Source organism: Salvelinus fontinalis, chromosome 24 (assembly GCF_029448725.1).
Source record: "Salvelinus fontinalis isolate EN_2023a chromosome 24, ASM2944872v1, whole genome shotgun sequence".
Taxonomy (NCBI): Eukaryota; Metazoa; Chordata; class Actinopteri; order Salmoniformes; family Salmonidae; genus Salvelinus; species Salvelinus fontinalis.
Window position 1 is genome coordinate 291,226 of NC_074688.1, and position 18,964 is coordinate 310,189.

The 18,964-nt window shown below is 38.8% G+C and overlaps 1 protein-coding gene across 1 annotated transcript in view; it reads right to left on the reverse strand.

Moving 5' to 3' along the window:
* The window catches only part of col4a4 (collagen, type IV, alpha 4), a 171,419-nt gene that overhangs the window by 131,225 nt on the left and 21,230 nt on the right, over positions 1-18,964 (reverse strand). Inside the window, exon 3 of the mRNA XM_055879286.1 lies at positions 6,991-7,033. Within this exon, the coding sequence (XP_055735261.1) occupies positions 6,991-7,033 (43 nt within the window). The remainder of the gene's footprint in view (positions 1-6,990; positions 7,034-18,964) is intronic.

Genomic DNA, 18,964 nt, shown 5'->3' on the forward strand with positions numbered 1-18,964 from the left:
CTAGAATATGCATACAGATTAGGATAGAAAACACTCGAAAGTTTCCAAAACTGTCAAAATATCATCTGTGAGTATAACAGATCTGATTTTGCAGGCGAAAACCTGAGGAAATCCAACCTGGAAGTGCCTTTTATTTGGAAAAATCCCTGTTCCATTGCCTGCCCCTCCTCCATTTAAAGGGGTATCAACCAGATTCCTTTTCCAATGGCTTCCTCAGGCTGTGACTAGGCTTTAGACATCGTTTCAAGCTTTTATTTTGAAAAATGAGCGAGATTTATCAAAACGCGTCAGGTGTCCTTTGTTTAGTTCATGCGCCCGAGAGTTGTAGCTCGACATTTTCTTTCTCTGTAGTATTGAATAGTTTACCGTCCGGTTGAAATATTATCGATTATGTATGTTAAAAACAACCTGAGGATTGATTAGAAAAAACGTTTGACATGTTTCTACGAACATTATGGATACTTTTTGGAATTTTTGTCTGCCCTTCAGGACCGGAACGAGCCTGTGGTTTTCTGAACATAACACGCAAACTAAAATGGCAATTTTTGGATATAAAACTAATCTTTATCGAACAAAAATAACATTTACTGTGTAACTGGGAGTCTCGTGAGTGCAAACATCTGAAGATCATCAAAGGGAAGCGATTAATTGTATTGCTTTTCTGACTTTCGTGACCAAGCTAATTTGCGGCTAGCTGTTCTTACTGTTTTGTCTAGTGATTGATAAACTCACAAACGCTTGGATTGCTTTCGCTGTAAAGCATATTTTCAAAATCTGACACGATAGGTGGATTAACAACAAGCTAAACTGTGTTTTGGAATATTTCACTTGTGATTTCATGATTATAAATATTATTATAAAAAAAAAATTTTTTGGCGCTCTGCAATTCAGCGGTTGTTTACGAAAATGATCCCGCTAAAGGGATCCGTGCGTCAAGAAGTTAAACCCTTTACAATGAAGATCTGTGAAGTTATTTAGATTTTTACGAATTATATTTGAAAGACAGGGTCCTGAAAAAGGGATGTTTCTTTTTTTGCCCTTTGTTCACCATGGTGCTGTCGATTATTGTTACAATGTCCGTTGGTGCGTGTGAGTACCTGTGCTGTGTGTTTTGGGCTTTCGTGCCCTTGTGGATTGCGCAGATGATTACGGGTCTCGTCCCGTGTGTTAATCTTCGTGGGCGTGTGTTATGTATTCAAGGTACTCCTCGCTCTTTTGTTTGGGTTGCAACCCTGTGTTTTTGTTATGTGTTTGTTTGGTCTTGATCCCCGTGCCCTTACACGGCACAACGTAATTTGGGGTATAATTTAAAAAACTATTACGCATTCCTGCACCTGTTTCCCGATCCTCATAACCAGCGTGACAGAATAATTTACCATTAAGGGAGACAGCGGGAATGGCCCATCCGACGACGCTGCGACTGGTCCGTCCAGCACCGCCACAACTTCGGCAGCTGCAACTGGCCCGTCCGACAACGACGCAACTTCGGCAGCTGCATCGTGTCCTGATTGACCCGCGCTGCGTTCCTGTGATCGTCTTCGAAACCGGTGACGTTGCACTGCAGGAATAGCCCGTGGGGGGGTGTAATGTCACGGATCCCTCCGGAACTTTCATTTCGCACACCTGGCCCCAATTCCCACTGATTGTATTTGTATATATGTGCCCTTTGGTTTCCATTGGGCTGACGATTATTGTTACTATGTCCGTTGGTGCGTGTGAGTACCTGTGCTGTGTGTTTTGGCTTTTGTGCCATTGTGGATCGCGCAGATGATTACGGGTCTCGTCCCGTGTGTTATTTATTCGAGGTACTCCTCGCTCTTTTTGTTTGGGATTCAACCCTGTGTTTTTGTATAGTGTTTGTTTGGTCTTCGTCCCGGTGCCTTTACACGCAACGCTGTGATTTGGGTACAATAAAAACCTCTTTTTATGCATTCCTGCGCCTGTCTCCCAAATCATTTATGCCAACGTGACAGACTCCCTGTTTAAATAAAGGTAAAATATATATTTTTTTGCTGTGTTGGGGGAGAAACTAAAGGGACTTTTTGGGCCAACATTACCATAATGCATTAAGCATTGAGAACAGCCAAGAGCCGAGCAGCCCTGTGTCCCTTTCTCCTGAAGTGTACACACGTACACTTCTCTCCACAAATGTAAAAGCATTGGATTTGTGTAGGCATGGGCTAGAGCAGAGTTTCCCAAACTCAGACCTCGGGACCCCATGGGGTGCACGTTTTGTTTTTTTGCCTGAGCACTACACAGCTGATTCAAATACTAATCATCAGCTTTGATCATTTGGATCAGCTGTGTAGTGTTAGGGAAAAAACAAAAAATGTCCACCCCTTGGGGTCCCAAGGACCGAATTTGGGAAATGCTGGGCTGGAGGGAGTTTCCAGCCTATTACATAAATCAGTAATTTCCTCTAAAATCCATGAAGGGAAGTTAAGTGTACAATTCGGCAGATGCTTGGGGGTGCTGCAATTTCTTTGTCTGCGCTACAGATGGCTATATTGGTCCGCTAACACAGGACTGGTAAAGGCCCAGTGCACTGCGTATTTTTCTGATATTTCAGGGGGTGTAGGAGCACTCTCAACACGTCTACTTCTTGTGGCTATGCAATTCGGGAGAATGGACAGGCCTGGTCCAAACACAGGAGGTGGAGGATAAAGTGTCAAAGCATGATGGGACTTCCTTCAACCTCATATACACTAGTAACAGGACAGATAGTTTATTATGCACATCAATGAACATTAACAATCAATGTGCTGCCATCCTGTTAGAAGGTAACAGATTATTTTATTACAATGGTTAACCTGTTTGGGCTGCAGGGGGAGTATTGAGTAGCCAGATAAAAGGTGCCCATTTCAAACGGCCTCGTACTCAATTCTTGCTCGTACAATATGCATATTATTATTACTATTGGATAGAAAACACTATCTAGTTTCTAAAACCGATTGAATTATTTCTCTGAGTGAAACAGAACTCATTCTGCAGCACATTTCCTGACCAGGAAGTGGAAAGTCTGAAATCGATGCTCTGTTCTACTTCCTGCCTATACATGGGCATGATACGTAAGATTCTACGTGCACTTCATACACCTTCCCCTGGATGTCAAGAGGCGGTGAGAGAAGAAATTTCGTGTTTATCTTGGTCTGAGGTGGAATAAAAGCTCTTTGTATGACGTGACCGTCCATTTTCTGTTTTCTGGAGCGCGCGAAAGGGGACATGGATTTGCCTTCTGTTTAGCTGTCGTTATGGACGACTAATACCTCCGGCTATGATTTTATTTGATACATGTGACCATATCATCGTAAAGTATGTTTTTTCAATATAGTTTCATCAGATTATTGAACATTTTTCAGGAGTTTTGCCGTGTTCCGTTCTCTTCCGTTTGTTGACTTGGAGAGCTTTGTGCCACTTGGCAAGTGCGCGTGCTAAATCGAGAGGGAAAATGAACGTTCTAAATCCAAACAATGACTGTTCTTGACAAAGGACACCTTCTACAACATTCTGATGGAAGATCACCAAAATTAAGAAACATTTTATGATGCTAATTCATATATCTGTCGTGCATGTGAATTAGTCATGGGCGCCCAACTTTGGGGTACTCAGCTATACCGAAGTTGGATGTCGTATTTAAGTTATTTTTTAGAATTCTAACACTGCGATTTCTAGAGAGAGAACTAATGAACTAATGGATCTATCATTTCCTATACAACATGTATTTTTTTACTTATGTTTATAAATAGCTATTTGGTCAGAATATGTGTGTCAGAAAACGTGTCAGAAAAATATCGTTGCTGTTTAGACGTTGTGGAAAAAGTAGCTAAGTTAGCACAATGTGTAACCACTGATTTCAGCTCTAAATATGCACATTTTCGAACAAAACATAAGTGTATGTATAACCTAATGTTATAGGACTGTCATCTGATGAAGAAAATCAAGGTTAGTCAAAAATTATATATCTTTTGCTTGTTTGTTACGATCGCTAACTTTTGCTACTGGGAAATTGCTTGTGTTTTTGGCTATTGTGGTAAGCTAATATAACGCTCTATTGTGTTTTCGCTGTAAAACACTTGATAAATCGGAAATATTGTCTGGAATCACAAGATGCCTGTCTTTCAATTGCTGTACACTATGTATTTTTCAGAAATGTTTTATGATGAGTATTTAGTTATTTGGCGTTGGTGTCTGTAATTATTCTGTCTGCTTTCGGTGCAATTTCTGATTGTAGCTGCAATGTAAACTATGATTTATACCTGAAATATGCACATTTTTCTAACAAAACATATGCTATACAATAAATATGTTATCAGACTGTCATCTGATGAAGTTGTTTCTTGGTTAGTGGCTATTTATATCTTTATTTGGACGAATTTGTGATAGCTACTGATGGAGTTAAAAACTGGTGGAGTAAAAAAAGTGGTGTCTTTTGCTAACATGGTTAGCTAATAGATTTACATATTGTGTCTTCCCTGTAAAACATTTTAAAAATTGGACATGTTGGCTGGATTCACAAGATGTGTACCTTTCATATGCTGTATTGGACTTGTTAATGTGTGAAAGTTAAATATTTAAAAAAATATATCTTTTGAATTTCGCACCCTGCACTTTGAGCTGGCTGTTGTCATAAGTGTACCGGTGTCGGGCTGCAGCCATAAGAAGTTTTAAGATGGATTTTCATTGTGTTCCATGGTGTTATTTGCCCCCTAGTGGAGCTTTCTGGTACTTAGACTGTACGCAAACAGGAAGTAGAGAATTCGTTCTGCACGCATAGAAGCAGTTAAAAGCAACGCTACGGTGCAGGTCTTTCAGTGTAGTTATTTCTTGTCACGCTTCAGCCTTGGAAAATATTTGTTTGTAAGTTCGATTCAAGCATTTAGCTAATGATGATAATCTTGTTATTGATAGAGTTGCTTATATATCAATGTTGGTTGGTTGCATTTACTCACACAAATTGCAATGCCTTTCATGTATGCCGTTAGCTGTATTACTTTGCTCGTGCGTCATGCAAACGAATTGTAAAATATACAATACTGTAGTTCTGTTACCGATTCTAGTGTAATATGCTTTTTTATTCTACATAGATGGTTGTACATTATTAGAGTAATGAAAGGAGTTAGTCAATTACCATATGAGTAACAATTAGCTATATGGTTTGGCATCATGCCAGATGCATGGTACCTTAGCACGTGCTTTGTATTCATGCAAATTCAAATGTATAATGTACAGCTACAGTATGTCGGTCTGAATTGAATATTAAAGTATATTCTTTTCTGTATTTTGCAGTTTTACAACATAAACGTTTTCAATATTCATTCAAGAAAAGTCACGCCTTGGGAGTTTTACTGAAGACTTAGTTGTTAGCTATCTGTCTAGTTTTGCATGGGAACGCAACTCAAGGGCAGAATAATCAAAGTAATTTAATGAATAAAGCACATATATAGTACCTGCAAGGGTTAGTAAAGTAAACTTAACATAAGTTGCCTATATTTGTGACTCGTAGGGGTATGTCATGCGTCACTACTTCACAGGAAAGCCTGAACTTGAACTGTGTTTTTTTGGCAGAAATGCCTTCTGGAAAATGTGAACTTTCATATGCCTTAATAACAAACTTGTATGACATCTGTAAATATAAATACAATTGTTAAATTACGACTCTAGTTGGTTTAGCCATGGAAAAAGACAGGAACCTTCCCGCTAGGCATGATTGGCTGAGATAATGACTGGGCTGGACATGCCGAGAGATGAGTTCCGATTGACTGCATGTGGCAAGCTTCTGTCTATAACATCAGCTGGTCAATACTTGTAGGTAATTCTTTCTAACGCGGCTTTTTTTGGAATATATCAAAGTGTTGCTCTCCACTTTCTAGAGGACTGAGTTTTGAAATCAGTGGAAGGCCTGGTGGAATTAGAGTATGATAGCTAAGGAGATGGAGAAAATTCTGCCCTTTGATTGCAAATATATAGAGGGAGTCAAAAAGAGAACACACAGAATAGGTAGCTAGCTAGTTACCTGGCTGGCTTGCTAGCTAACGTTACGTGTATGATCTGACTCCACTATGCAAGTAACCATTTCCATAGAATGTGCATGATGTCACTGCGACAACTGTCGATAGACGTAGCTGGTAAATTCGCTCTGGCTATCTACTCCGATGCCAGAGCGCAGAATAACTGACAAATTTACGAACATTCAACACCAGTTGAATATGGGCGGTGTCAGGAAACGTTGGCAAAAAAAGGGTCATTGAATTGCTGCCAGCAGCACAGTTAGTCACCAACACTGGATAACATGAAAACAGCCTAACCAGCTCTGCTAGGGCAAGTAAAATGGTCAGTGTGAGCTGTTTTCTCATGTGTCTGGAAGTAACTAGCAAGCTAGCCAACGTTACCAGTTAGCTTGGGAGCTTGACCGCTGTTGTTAGGTCAGAATGCTCTGATCAACCCTACTCCTCGGCCAGAGCGTCTCGTGTGTGCTCTGAAATTTTACAAATGGACAATCTGACAAAGCTCTGAGTTTACGAACGCCCAGGGCACAATCTGGCACTCCAGATTGAATTTACGAAAACACCCGTAGTATAAACCAGCCTTTAGTCTTGAAATCTTTGGTTGTTTAGTACATTGCCTCACATGTGAATCCTTAAAGAGATGGGCTAAGGCTTAAGAGTGTGTGAACGAAGCTGAATGGGTGTAGACAAAGAAGAGCTCTCCAGTAGGTTTACCAAAACATTCAATAGTCATTTTCTCAAAAGTGAAGTTTCAACTTTATCAACTTTCAAAGCATACTTTCTTTCCCATTGTTACACAACTGTATTGTATGATATACCATGTTCTAGCTCTGAGTCTACTTTTATCCAATGAAAAAAATCACAATTTCAAATTCTGCTACATGAGACCGAATCAAGCCGGTCGGTCACATTTTATCACTCAGGCCTAAATTAATGTAAACCTATGAGATATTTCAAAGAATGTTGGTAGAAACCACTCACTTACCCCCATTACGGTCTGTTCAGCAACGACCATTATCACAAGCCACCTATAGAAGAGAAGACATTAAAGTTAGGGCCCATGTTTGCACCAGTTGGTTTCAGAAGTGAAGAAAAGCAGAGCTGCGTTCAATACCATTTGAAATCTTTTTGTGTTTTCTCTTGTCTACTTGGAATGCCATATGAAGGTTTTCACCTTTTTGACACAGGCTCAATCAAGCCCAGAGTATTAGAAATTATTTGTATTTGAATTCAGGTCTTAATAAAAGCTCCAAAAAGCTAGATCCTTTCTTCTAAAATCCACACATAATTTCCTATTAATTAAAGTTCTTTACAGGTGCAAGCTAACTGTGTCAAAATTACTGAGTAGCGCCCTAAGTTAAGTGTGAGGGCCCTAAGTAAAGGTTTTTTAATAAATTGATTGTCAGTTTTCTCAAGAATAAACACTGGGAAATTATCACTGCTCTGTTGGCCATGCTTTTCCCAGGATTAAGTTCCTATGGAAGTAGTAGCCCTACAGCAGTAGTCACCAACCCTTTCAGAGTCAAAATTCAAGCCGAGATCTACCAATCAGATAGTTTTTTTTAAACATGACTTAAAAACGTAAGCCTATGCAACATTAACCAAATAAAAACAGTTATGTACTAATGGGGTTTGTGCAGTAGGCTACAGGCCCAAAACATTATTACACTTGAATTGCCCTGCTAATGTTGTTCTTCTCAGACCATTTTGAAATTATATTTCAACATTTTAGGTATATGATCACACTGCTAAAATGACTTGTGAGGCACAGCTGAGTGAGCATAAGCATTTTTGATTCATGGTCTGATCCCTTACAAAAATGAATTTGTTGTGGAAAACTTCCCGGAAGTTTGTGGCAAATTTGCTGCAATCTAAATAGTGTGCCACAGAATGTTGCCAGAAGCATGCAAATGTTTGCCACTAGTGGTAAATATGCGGCAAATCTTTTGTAACAATAATATTTATTGCCACTAGTGGCAAAGTTTGCCAGAAGTTGTTTTCTGGCAGACAATTCTTTCAAGATTCAATTTGAACCTGTGGCAACAAGTTCCAATTCTGCAAATGTATTGAACTTACAGGCATCAAATAATCAAATCATTATGGTGGGAGACTATAACACAGTGTTGAACTATCATCACCGTGCCCTTAAGGAAATCACCAAACTTATGGACACATTACAAATAGTGGATATTTGGAGACTAAAAAACCCTGACCTAGTGAGATGTACATGGAGGAGACATAATCAAGCTAGTCATCTTGACTACTTTCTTGTCTCTTCCTCTCTTGCATCAAAGGTTTAAAATGTTTTAATAGGAGACAGGATGCGATCGGATCATCTAATCGGCCTTCACATAATTTGTATAGAATTTCCACGTGGACGGGGATATTGGAAATTTTATCCAAGTTTACTGGAGTACAAAATAATTTCTAACTGAATTTTTCAAGTACAATATAAGTTCAACAAATCCCCTTATTGTTTGGGATACCTTTAAATGTATGTTCAGCGGTCATTCAATTCAATATTCATCAACATTAAAAAAGCAGTTTCTAGCTACAGAGACAAGACTAACAAGGGAAATACATGAACTAATTGTACATTGCAATAAAAATGATACTACAGAGATACAAAATAAGTTAGAGGAAAAACAAAAAGAACTGGAGGAACTTATTCAAGAATGATCTACAAAAATTATACAAACTGGATAGAATACGGAGAAAAATACACCAAATTCTTCCTGAATCTCTAACACAGGAACGCTAACTAAAATAATTTGCAGAAACTCGTCATTGAAGACGGAGTCATCTATGATTCTCCGATAGATATTTTAAAATAGGAAGCTAAATATTTTAAGCAGATGTTCTCTTTTCCGTCTCATCCTCACCCACTGAATGACGATTACTGTAAGGCAGGTATTCCCAAACTGGGGTTCGCGCAATGTCGTCGGGGGTACGCCAAATAAAAATGTGATTGACATAAAAAAATATATCAAATTTAAAAAATTTAAAAAAATGTTCTTCACATTTTCAAACAGTCCATTTATATTTTCCAACAAGGTTTTTTCTCGCCAGAGTAGCCTCGGTTCACTGCCAAAAATATAATTAAAGTGTTCATCAAGTGTTCAGCGAAATAACAAAGCATTGTCAAATATTACTACTTGAAAGTCGTCTTAATTCTCGCTCAAAAAACTCCTGTGGCTTATTTTTCAAATTTACATATTTTGTTTCTAAATGTCTGCGCAAGATTGAAGGTTTCATCGAGTTGTGAGATCGTACTTTTGCACATATAACACACTGTGGCTGAGGAAAGGCACTACTCCCAATATAAGTGAACCCCAAATCAATGTAGTTATCATCATATTTGCGCCTCTTCGATGGTCCAACGTCCATGTCTGTTGTTCGGTGCTATCCCGGGTAAGGGGGCAGTAGCTCTTCAGCTGCATCAGATTCACAACTGTCAGTGTCCATGCTAGCTGAGCTAACAACAAATGTAGAATTACTGATGCTAGCATTGGATGTGTCCGTGGAAGCAGAACAACTTGTATCGTCGACAGGTGCAGGTGTAGTACTGCTGGTAGTAGCAGTACATTCTTCCCGCTGCAGCGGATATGGCTGAGACAAACCTGGGGGAAAAGGCCCAAAAAAACTATAGGACAATGACTTCATCAAACAACACTGTTTCACGACGCATTAGTGACATGGCAGGAGATGTTTTGAAACAATTACTGCTTCACATACAAGCCAGTGAATTATATGCGTTACAGTTGGATGAGTCAACAGATGTGGCTGGCCTGGCACAGCTCCTGGTATATGTCCGTCTGGTATATGTCCGTTACGTTTATGGGGGGTCAATTAAGGAAGACGTTCTCTTCTGCAAACCACTGGAAACCAGGAAACAGGAGAGGATATTTTTAAAGTACTGGACAGCTTTATGACATCAAATGGACTTTGGTGGTCAAGATGTGTTGGTATCTTCACTGATGGTGCAAAAGCTGTGACAGTATGATTTGTTGTGTGCAAATGAACTCAAGCTTACAGACAATGTCAAATGTGATATAGCGAAGCACCTGAGTGAGTTGGGTGCGCAATTACGCAAATACTTTCCCGAAACGGATGACACAAACAACTGGATTCATTATCCCTTTCATGCCCTGGCTCCAGTCCACTTACCGATATCTGAACAAGAGAGCCTCATCAAAATTGCAACAAGCGGTTCTGTGAAAATTTTATTTAATCAGAAGCCACTGCCAGATTTATGGATTGGGCTGCGCTCAGAGTATCCTGCCTTGGCAAATCTCTGTTTAGACAATGATTCCCTTTGCAACCACGTATCTATGTGAGAGTGGATTCTCGGCCCTCACTAGCATGACAACTAAATACAAGCACAGTGTGTGTGGAAAACGATTTAAGACTGAGACTCTCTCCAATAGAACCCAACATTTCAGAGTTATGTGCATCCTTTCAATCACACCCTTCTTATTAACCTGTGGTGAGTTATTAATAATTTTCGATGAACAAATAAGGTTTTATATTTAAGATGATTAAATAAAGAGCAAAAATATTGATTATTATTATATTATTATTTGTGCCCTGGTCCTATAGGAGTTATTTGTCACTTCCCATGAGCGGGGTTGTGACAAAAACTCACACTCATTCTTATGTTTAATAAATGTATCGTATAGTGTGTGTGGCAGGCTTACAACGATGGCAAAAAATAACATTTGAGAGTGCGCAATTGGAGGTTGACCGTTTGAAGGGGTACAGGACTATAAAAGTTTGGGAACCACTGCTGTAAGGAATTCTTTCCAAATAATAAAAAAATAACAAATGTACAGACAAATCAGTGTGAAGGCCAAATTACAGAGGATTTTTTTGTTGTTGAGGCTATTAAATCCTTTCAGTCTTGAAAAACCAGGGCTTGATGGCATACCGGTAGAGGTCTATCAGGCCTTTTTTGATATATTCAAAGCTTGTTTTAACTACTCTTATGAAATGTTAGTCTGTCAGGTACTCAGCAGGAAGTTCTGCTTTCACTATTATTAAAACAAGACACAGATGGCAAATGTATAGATCCAGTCTATCTTAAAAATTGGAGGCCTCTTACACTTCAATGTTGTAATGCAAAAATACTAGTAAAATGCATAGCACTCAGAATTTAAAAGGTTTACCAGGTATTGTTCATCCTGATCAGACAGGTTTTTTACCTGGACAATACATTGGAGATAATGTACGACTGCTACTAGAAATAATACAACATCATGAAACATCTAAGAAGCCAGGCCTGGTATGTATAGCGGATTTTGAAAAGGCCTTTGATAAAGTAAGAATGGATTTTATTTATAAATGCCTGGATTTTTTAAATTTCGGTGAGATATACTCTTATAAAATGGGCAAAAGTAATGTATACCAACCCCATGTGTAAAATAGTAAATAGCGGCTACTTCTCAGAGAGTTTTGAATTGTCAAGAGGAGTTAAACAAGGGTGTCTGATGTCACCATATCTATTTGTTATGGCCATCGAAATGCTAGCTATTAAAATTAGACCAAATAACAACATTAGAAGATTAGAAATCCAAGGCTTAAAAACAAAGGTGTCCATGTATGCCGTTGACTCAAGTTTTAATTTAATTCCACAAGCTAGATCCATGCAGTATCTCATTGAAGAGCTAGATAACTTTTCGGGACTCTCTGGACTAAAACCTAATTATGATAAGTGTACAATATTACGTATTGGATCGTTAAATAATTATACTTTTACATTACCCTGCAGATTACCTATAACATGGCCTGACGGTGAAGTAGACATACTTGGTATACATATCACAAAATATATAAATGAGCTCTCCACAATTAATTTCAATAAAAAACTTGTAAAAATAGTCAAGATGCTGCAACTACAGAGAGGTAAATACCCGTCTATTCATGGAAAATCGCCCCGATTAACTCTTAACCCTTCTCAGTTTACTCACTTACTTATGGTGCTGCCTACTCCTGAGGATCAATTTATAAAATCTGTCATTCTGCCCCTGAACAAGGCAGTTAACCCACTGTTCCCTGGTAAGTCGTCTTTGTAAATAAAAATGTGTTATTAACTGACTTGCCTAGTTAAATAAAAGTACCCCAAAAAATATCCCTCCAAAATATAAGCAAAAAATATTTCGCTTTATCTGGGAAGCTAAACCAGACAAGATAATGCGTGCCTATCTATATAATGAATATGAATTGGGTGGGTTGAGATAATTAAATCTAAAAGCGCTAAACCTCTCTAAAAGATTCACTTATTCAAAGGTTTTACTTGAACCGTAAATAGTTCTCAAGTAGATTACTAAGAAAAGCTCAGAAATTGACTTCCTTTTTGCCTTTGTGCAGATTCCCATGTCTCATTTTCTATTAATTGAAAATTATACTTTTTCAAAGGTGGTGGTGGTGAGTGAAGTCCAGAGCAAGGTGGTTGGTGGTTAGATGTGGTACAGGAGACAGGAGCCAGAGACAGCGCGGTATGAGCAGAGATTACGATCTGGCAGAGTGGAGGTGGCAGGAATGAGTTTATGTAGAGATCTTGATTTATGGGACGATTTGCAGCTGGTATGGATCTGCTCTGACTCCAGCACACCTGTCTCCAACCACACAATCACACAAAGAGAGAGAGAGAGAGAAAGAGAGTATATACAGGGGGAGAACTGCAGGTTAACTTCTTCTTAATAGGGGGCGCTGTTTTCACTTTGGGAAAAAATCGTGCCCAAATTAAAACGGCCTCGCACTCTGTTCTAGATCATACGATATGCATATTATTATTACTATTGGATAGAAAACACTCTGAAGTTTCTAAAACTGTTTGAATTATATCTGTGAGTAAAACAGAACTCATTTGGCAGCAAACTTCCAAACAGGAAGTGAAAATTCTGAAAATGGGTCTCTGTGTAAGGCCTTGCCTATTCAATTGCCTTTTATTTATGGATCTGTATGCACTTCATACGCCTTCCACTAGATGTCAACAGGCAGTAGAATGTTGAATGGGGTGTCTAGCTTGATGTGAGACCGAATGAGAGCTTTTGGAGTGACAGGTCCACCATATTGGCAGTATTTTCCTGCGCACCAGAGAGCACCGTATTGTTTTCTGCAATGCCTTAGGTAGACACGACGAAATGCTCCGTCTTGGACGTTATTGGATACATATGAGAAAAACTGAGTTTGACCAGTTTATTCAACGTTTATTGTGACTTTTGGAATGTTTCGTTCCATGCGCCAAGAGTTGATGGACATGTGCGCTCCACCATACTAGCCAAAGTTGCTAATTCGACAGAAGAAATGGACATTCTAAAACAAAACAACAATTTATTCTGGAACTAGGACTCCTTGCACTACATTCTGATGGAAGATCATCAAAGGTAAGTGAATATTTATGATGTTATTTCGTATTTTTGTGGAATATGTTGGCTCCATCATGGCAGAGAATGGCTGGGCGCTGTCTCAGATTATTGCATGCTGTACTTTGTACTAAATTTATTTTTAAAATCTAACACAGCGGTTGCATTAACCTCTACAGAGTACCTAACCCGGATCCGGGAGCACCCCCCCCCCCCCCCACACACTGATTAGCATCGCTAGCATAGCGTCACAATTAAATAGTAGCATCTAAATATCATTAAATCACAAGTCCAAGACACCCAATGAAAGACACAGATCTTGTGAATAAGACCACCATTTCAGATTTTTTAAATGTTTTACAGGGAAGACAAAATATGTAAATCTATTAGCTAAACACGTTAGCAAAAGACACCATTTTCTTACTCCAACAGTTTCTTACTCCATCAGGTGCTATCACCAATTCGGCTAAACTAAGATATTGATAGCCACAAACCAACAAACAAATTCATAAGATGACAGTCTGATAACATATTTATGGTATAGCATAGTTAGCAAAGAACGGAACACGGCAAAACTCCCGAAAAAATTCTAATAATCTGATTAAACTATATTGAAAAAACATACATTACGGTGATATGGTCACATGTATCAAACAAACTTCGACACGGAGATAGTTTTCATCCGTAACGTCAGCATAACAAAAGACAATGGCACCTCTGAAAACGCGCATCTCAGAAACCGGAAGTTGTCGGTCACGCTAAAGAAATAGGTCTTATTTCACGTCAGTACAAGATAAACAAAAAATTTCTCCTCTGACGTCTTCCAGACACCCAGAGGAAGAAGAAGGAAGTGTGTTTCGGGTCATAGGTCGCGTGACCATATATAGGCAGAGCTTTGAAGCGAGCATACACATCTTGCAATCTTCTTCTGGCTCAGGGAAAGTGCTGTGAAATGACCTGTGTTTGACTCAGAGACAAAATTGGAACGGTTTTAGAAACCATAGCTTGTTTTCTATCCAATGGCATATGGTTATATGCATATAGTAACAGCAATAATTGAATAAGAGGCAGTTTAATCTGTAGAGGCAATTATGCTAATGCGAAACAGCACCCCCTGTATTCTCAAGAAGTTAAGAACCAGTGTATCTTTCATTTGCTGTACAACATGTATTTTCTAGCAAAGTTTATGATGAGTTTTTTAGTTAGATTACAAGACTGTCCAAAATTTCTCCAGACAATTTGGTGCATTTTGGCGCTGTATTCACAATGTAAAACCAGGATTTGTAGCTATAAATATGCACATTTTCGAACAAAACATAAATGTATTGTATAACATGATGTTATAAGACTGTCATCTGATGAAGTTGTTCAAATGTTAGTGATGAATTTTATCTCTATTTGTGGGTTTTGTGAAAGCTACCTTTGCGGTGGAAAAATGGCAGTGTGTTTTTGGATATTGTGGTGAGCTAACATAAATATATGTTGTGTTTTCGCTGTAAAACACTTAAAAAAATTGAAATATTGGCTGAATTCACAAGATGTTTATCTTTCATCTGCTGTACAACATGTATTTTTCATAAATGTTTTATGACGAGTATTTATGTATTTCACGTTGCTCTCTGTAATTATTCTGGCTGTTTTGGTGCTATTTGTGAAGATGGCTGCAATGTAAAACTACGTATTATACCTATAAATATGCACATTTTCGAACAAAACATAAATGTATTGTATAACATGATGTTATAAGACTGTCATCTGCTGAAGTTGTTTAAAGGTTAGTGATTCATTTTATCTCTATTTGTGGGTTTTGTGAAAACTACCTTTGCGGTGGAAAAATGGTGGTGTGTTTTTGGATATTGTGGTGAGCTAACATAAATATATGTTGTGTTTTCGCTGTAAAACACTTAAAAAATCGGAAATATTGGCTGGATTCACAAGATGTTTATCTTTCATTTGCTGTACACCATGTATTTTTCATAAATGTTTTATGATGAGTATTATGTATTTCAAGTTGCTCTCTGTAATTATTCTGGCTGTTTTAGTGCTATTTGTGAAGATGGCTGCAATGTAAAACTACGATTTATACCTATAAATATGCACATTTTCGAATAAAACATAAATGTATTGTATAACATGATGTTATAAGACTGTCATCTGATGAAGTTGTTCAAAGGTTAGTGATGAATTTTATCTCTATTTGTGGGTTTTGTGAAAGCAATGTTTGCAGTGAAAAAATGGCGTTGTGTGTTTGGCTATTGTGGTGAGCTAACATAAATATAAATTGTGTTTTCGCTGTAAAACATTTTAAAAATCGGAAATGTTGGCTGGATTCACAAGATGTTTATCTTTCATTTGCTGTATTGGACTTGTGATTTCATGAAATTATATTATATGATTAAGACGACACCGGATGAACACCAGAGGGCGTAGTGGGAGCAGATGTGACAGTATGAGTTCATATATCAATTGACGAAAGATTCAAGACTTCGTGCTTTTCAGCTAAAATGATTATATAGAATTCTTGCCACCAACAAAATATTGAATATTTGGGGCATACAATTATCAAAGCTCTGCAGATTTTGTTGTGAGGATACAGAATCAATAGACCATTTATTTTGGAATTGGCCTATTTTGTTACGACATGATTCCATATGTGTCATTTAATAGTTTTGATGTCTTCACTATTATTCTACAATGTAGAAAATAGTAAAAATAAAGAAAAACTTGAATGAGTAGGTTATTATTTCAAAACTATCAAATAACACGTATGGATTAATGTAGTAACCAAAAAAGTGTTAAACAAATAAAAATATATTTTAGATTGTTCAAAGTAGCCACCCTTTGCCTTGATGACAGCTTGCACATTCTCTCCAACAGCTTCATGAGGAATGCTTTTCCATCAGTTTTGAAGGAGTTCCCACATATGCTGAACACTTGTTGGATGCTTTTCCTTCACTCTGTGGTCCTACTCATCCCAAACCATCTCAATTGGGTTGAGGTCGGATGATAGTGGAGGCCAGGTCATCTGATGCAGCACTCCATCACTCCCCTTCTTGGTCAAATAGCTCTTACACAGCCTGAAGTTGTGTTTTGGGTCATTGTCCTGTTGAAAAACAAAATTATAGTCCCACTAAGCGCAAACCACACATGTGGAGATCATCATATCGCTGCAGAATGGGATGGCATATCGCTGCAGAATGCTCTGGTAGCCATGCTGGTTAAATCACAGACAGCCCCCACACACAATCAGACCTCCTCGTCCATGCTTCACGGTGGGTACCACACATGCGTCTCACAAAGACATGGCGGTTGGAAGCAAAAATGTCAAATTTGAACTCATCAGACCAAAGGACAGATTTCCACAGGTCTAATGTCCATTGCTCGTGTTTCTTGGCCTAAGCAAGTCTCTTCTTCTTATTGGTTCAAGCAAGTCTCTTCTACATGCCCCTCTCCCCACAGGTGTGATTGCTACCTCTGAGGGTATAGTGCTTGAGGTAGTCACCTCATACAAGACAGTACACTCTCCTTCTCTCAGCACATATCAAAGCTGCAGGCTAAAGTCTAGACTTGATTTCCTCAATCGTAATCGCTCCTCTATCACCCCAGCTGCCAAACTAACCCTGATTCAGATGACCATCCTACCCATGCTAGATTACGGAGACGTAAGGTAAGGCTGCTCTCGAGCAGCTAGATGTTCATTACCATTCGGCCATCAGATTTGCCACCAATGCTCCTTATAGGACACATCACTGCACTCTATACTCCTCTGTAAACTGGTCAACTCTGAATACCCGTTGCAAGACCCACTGGTTGACGATTATTTATAAAACCCTTTTTTGGCCTCACTCCAGGGCTGCTTTGTGGCTGCTTTGCGTGATGTACATTTGTCTCTACCTTCTTGCCCTTTGTGCTGTTTGTTGTCTGTGCCCAATACTGTTTGTACCCTGTTTTGTGCTGCTACCATGTTGTGCTGCTGCCATGTTGTGTTGCTACCATGTTATTGACATGTTGTGTTGCTACCATGCTGTGTTGTCACGTGTTGATGCCATGCTATGTTGTTGTCTTAGTTGTCTCTTTATGTAGTGTTGTGTTGTCTCTCTTGTCGTGATGTGTGTTTTGTACTATATATTCTTTTTAAACCCAGCCCCCGTCCCCAAGGAGACCTTTTGCCTTTTGGTACGCCGTCATTCTAAATAAGAATTTGTTCTTAACTAACTTGCCTAGTTAAATAAAGTTTATAAAAAAAAGTTTTTAAAGGTAAGTAAAATTGTGTCCTTTAGTAGTGGTTTCTTTGCAGCAATTCGACCACAAAGGCCTGATTCACGCAGTCTTTTCTGAACAGTTGATGTTGAGATGTGTCTGTTACTTAAACTCTGTGAAGCATTTATGTGGACTGCAATTTCTGAGGCTGGTAACTCCAATGAACTTATCCTCTGCAGCAAAGGTAAGTCTGGGTATTCCTTTCCTGTGCTGGTCCTAAAGAGAGCCAGTTCCATCATAGCGCTTGATGGTTTTTGCGACTGCACTTGAAAAGTTATTGACATTTTCGAATTGACTGACCTTCATGTCTTAAAGTAATGAAGGACTGTCATTTCTCTTTCCTTATTTGAGCTGTTCTTGTCATAATATGGACTTGGTCTTTTACCAAATAAGGCTATCTTATGTATACCACCGCCACCTTGTCACAACACAACTGATTGGCTCAAACGCATTAAGAAGGAAAGAAATTCCACAAACTTTTAACAAGGCACACCTGTTAATTGAAGTGCATTCCAGGTGACTACCTCATGACGCTGGTTGAAAGAATGCCAAGCGTGTGCAAATCTGTCATCAAGGCAAAGGGTGGCTACTTTGAAGAATGTCAAATATAAAATATATTTTGATTTGTTTAACACATTTTTGGTTACTACATGATTCCGTGTGTGTTATTTCATAGTTTTGACGTCTTCAATGGTACTGTATATGTACAGTGCATCAAGAAAGTAATTCGACCCCTTCACCTTTTCCACATTTTGTTACGTTACAGCCATTTTCTAAAATGGATAATTTTTAAAAATCATGTTTTCCATTTATCATCCTTGAGATGTTTCTACAACTTGATTGAAGTCCACCTGTGGTAAATTCAATTGATTGGACATGACACACCTGTCTATATAAGGTCCTACAGTTGACAGTGCATGTCAGAGCAAAAAATCACGCCATGAGGTCGAAGGAATTGTCCGTAGAGCTCCGAGACAGGATTGTGTTGTGGCACAGATCTAGGGAAGGGTACATTTCCATAACATTTCTGCAGCATTGAAGGTCCCCAAGAACATAGAGGCCTCCATCATTCTAAAATGGAAGAACTTTGGAACCATGAAGACTCTTCCTAGAGCTGGCCGCCTAGCCAAACTGAGCAATCAGTGGAGAAGGGCCTTAATCAGGGAGGTGACCATGAACCCGATGGTCACTCATCTCCGGAGTTCCTCTGTGGAGATGGGAGAACCTTCGAGAAGGACAACCATCTCTGTAGCATTCCACCAATCATGCCTTTATTGTAGAGTTGCCAGACGGAAGCCACTCCTCAGTAAAAGGCCTGCTTGGACTTTTTCAAAA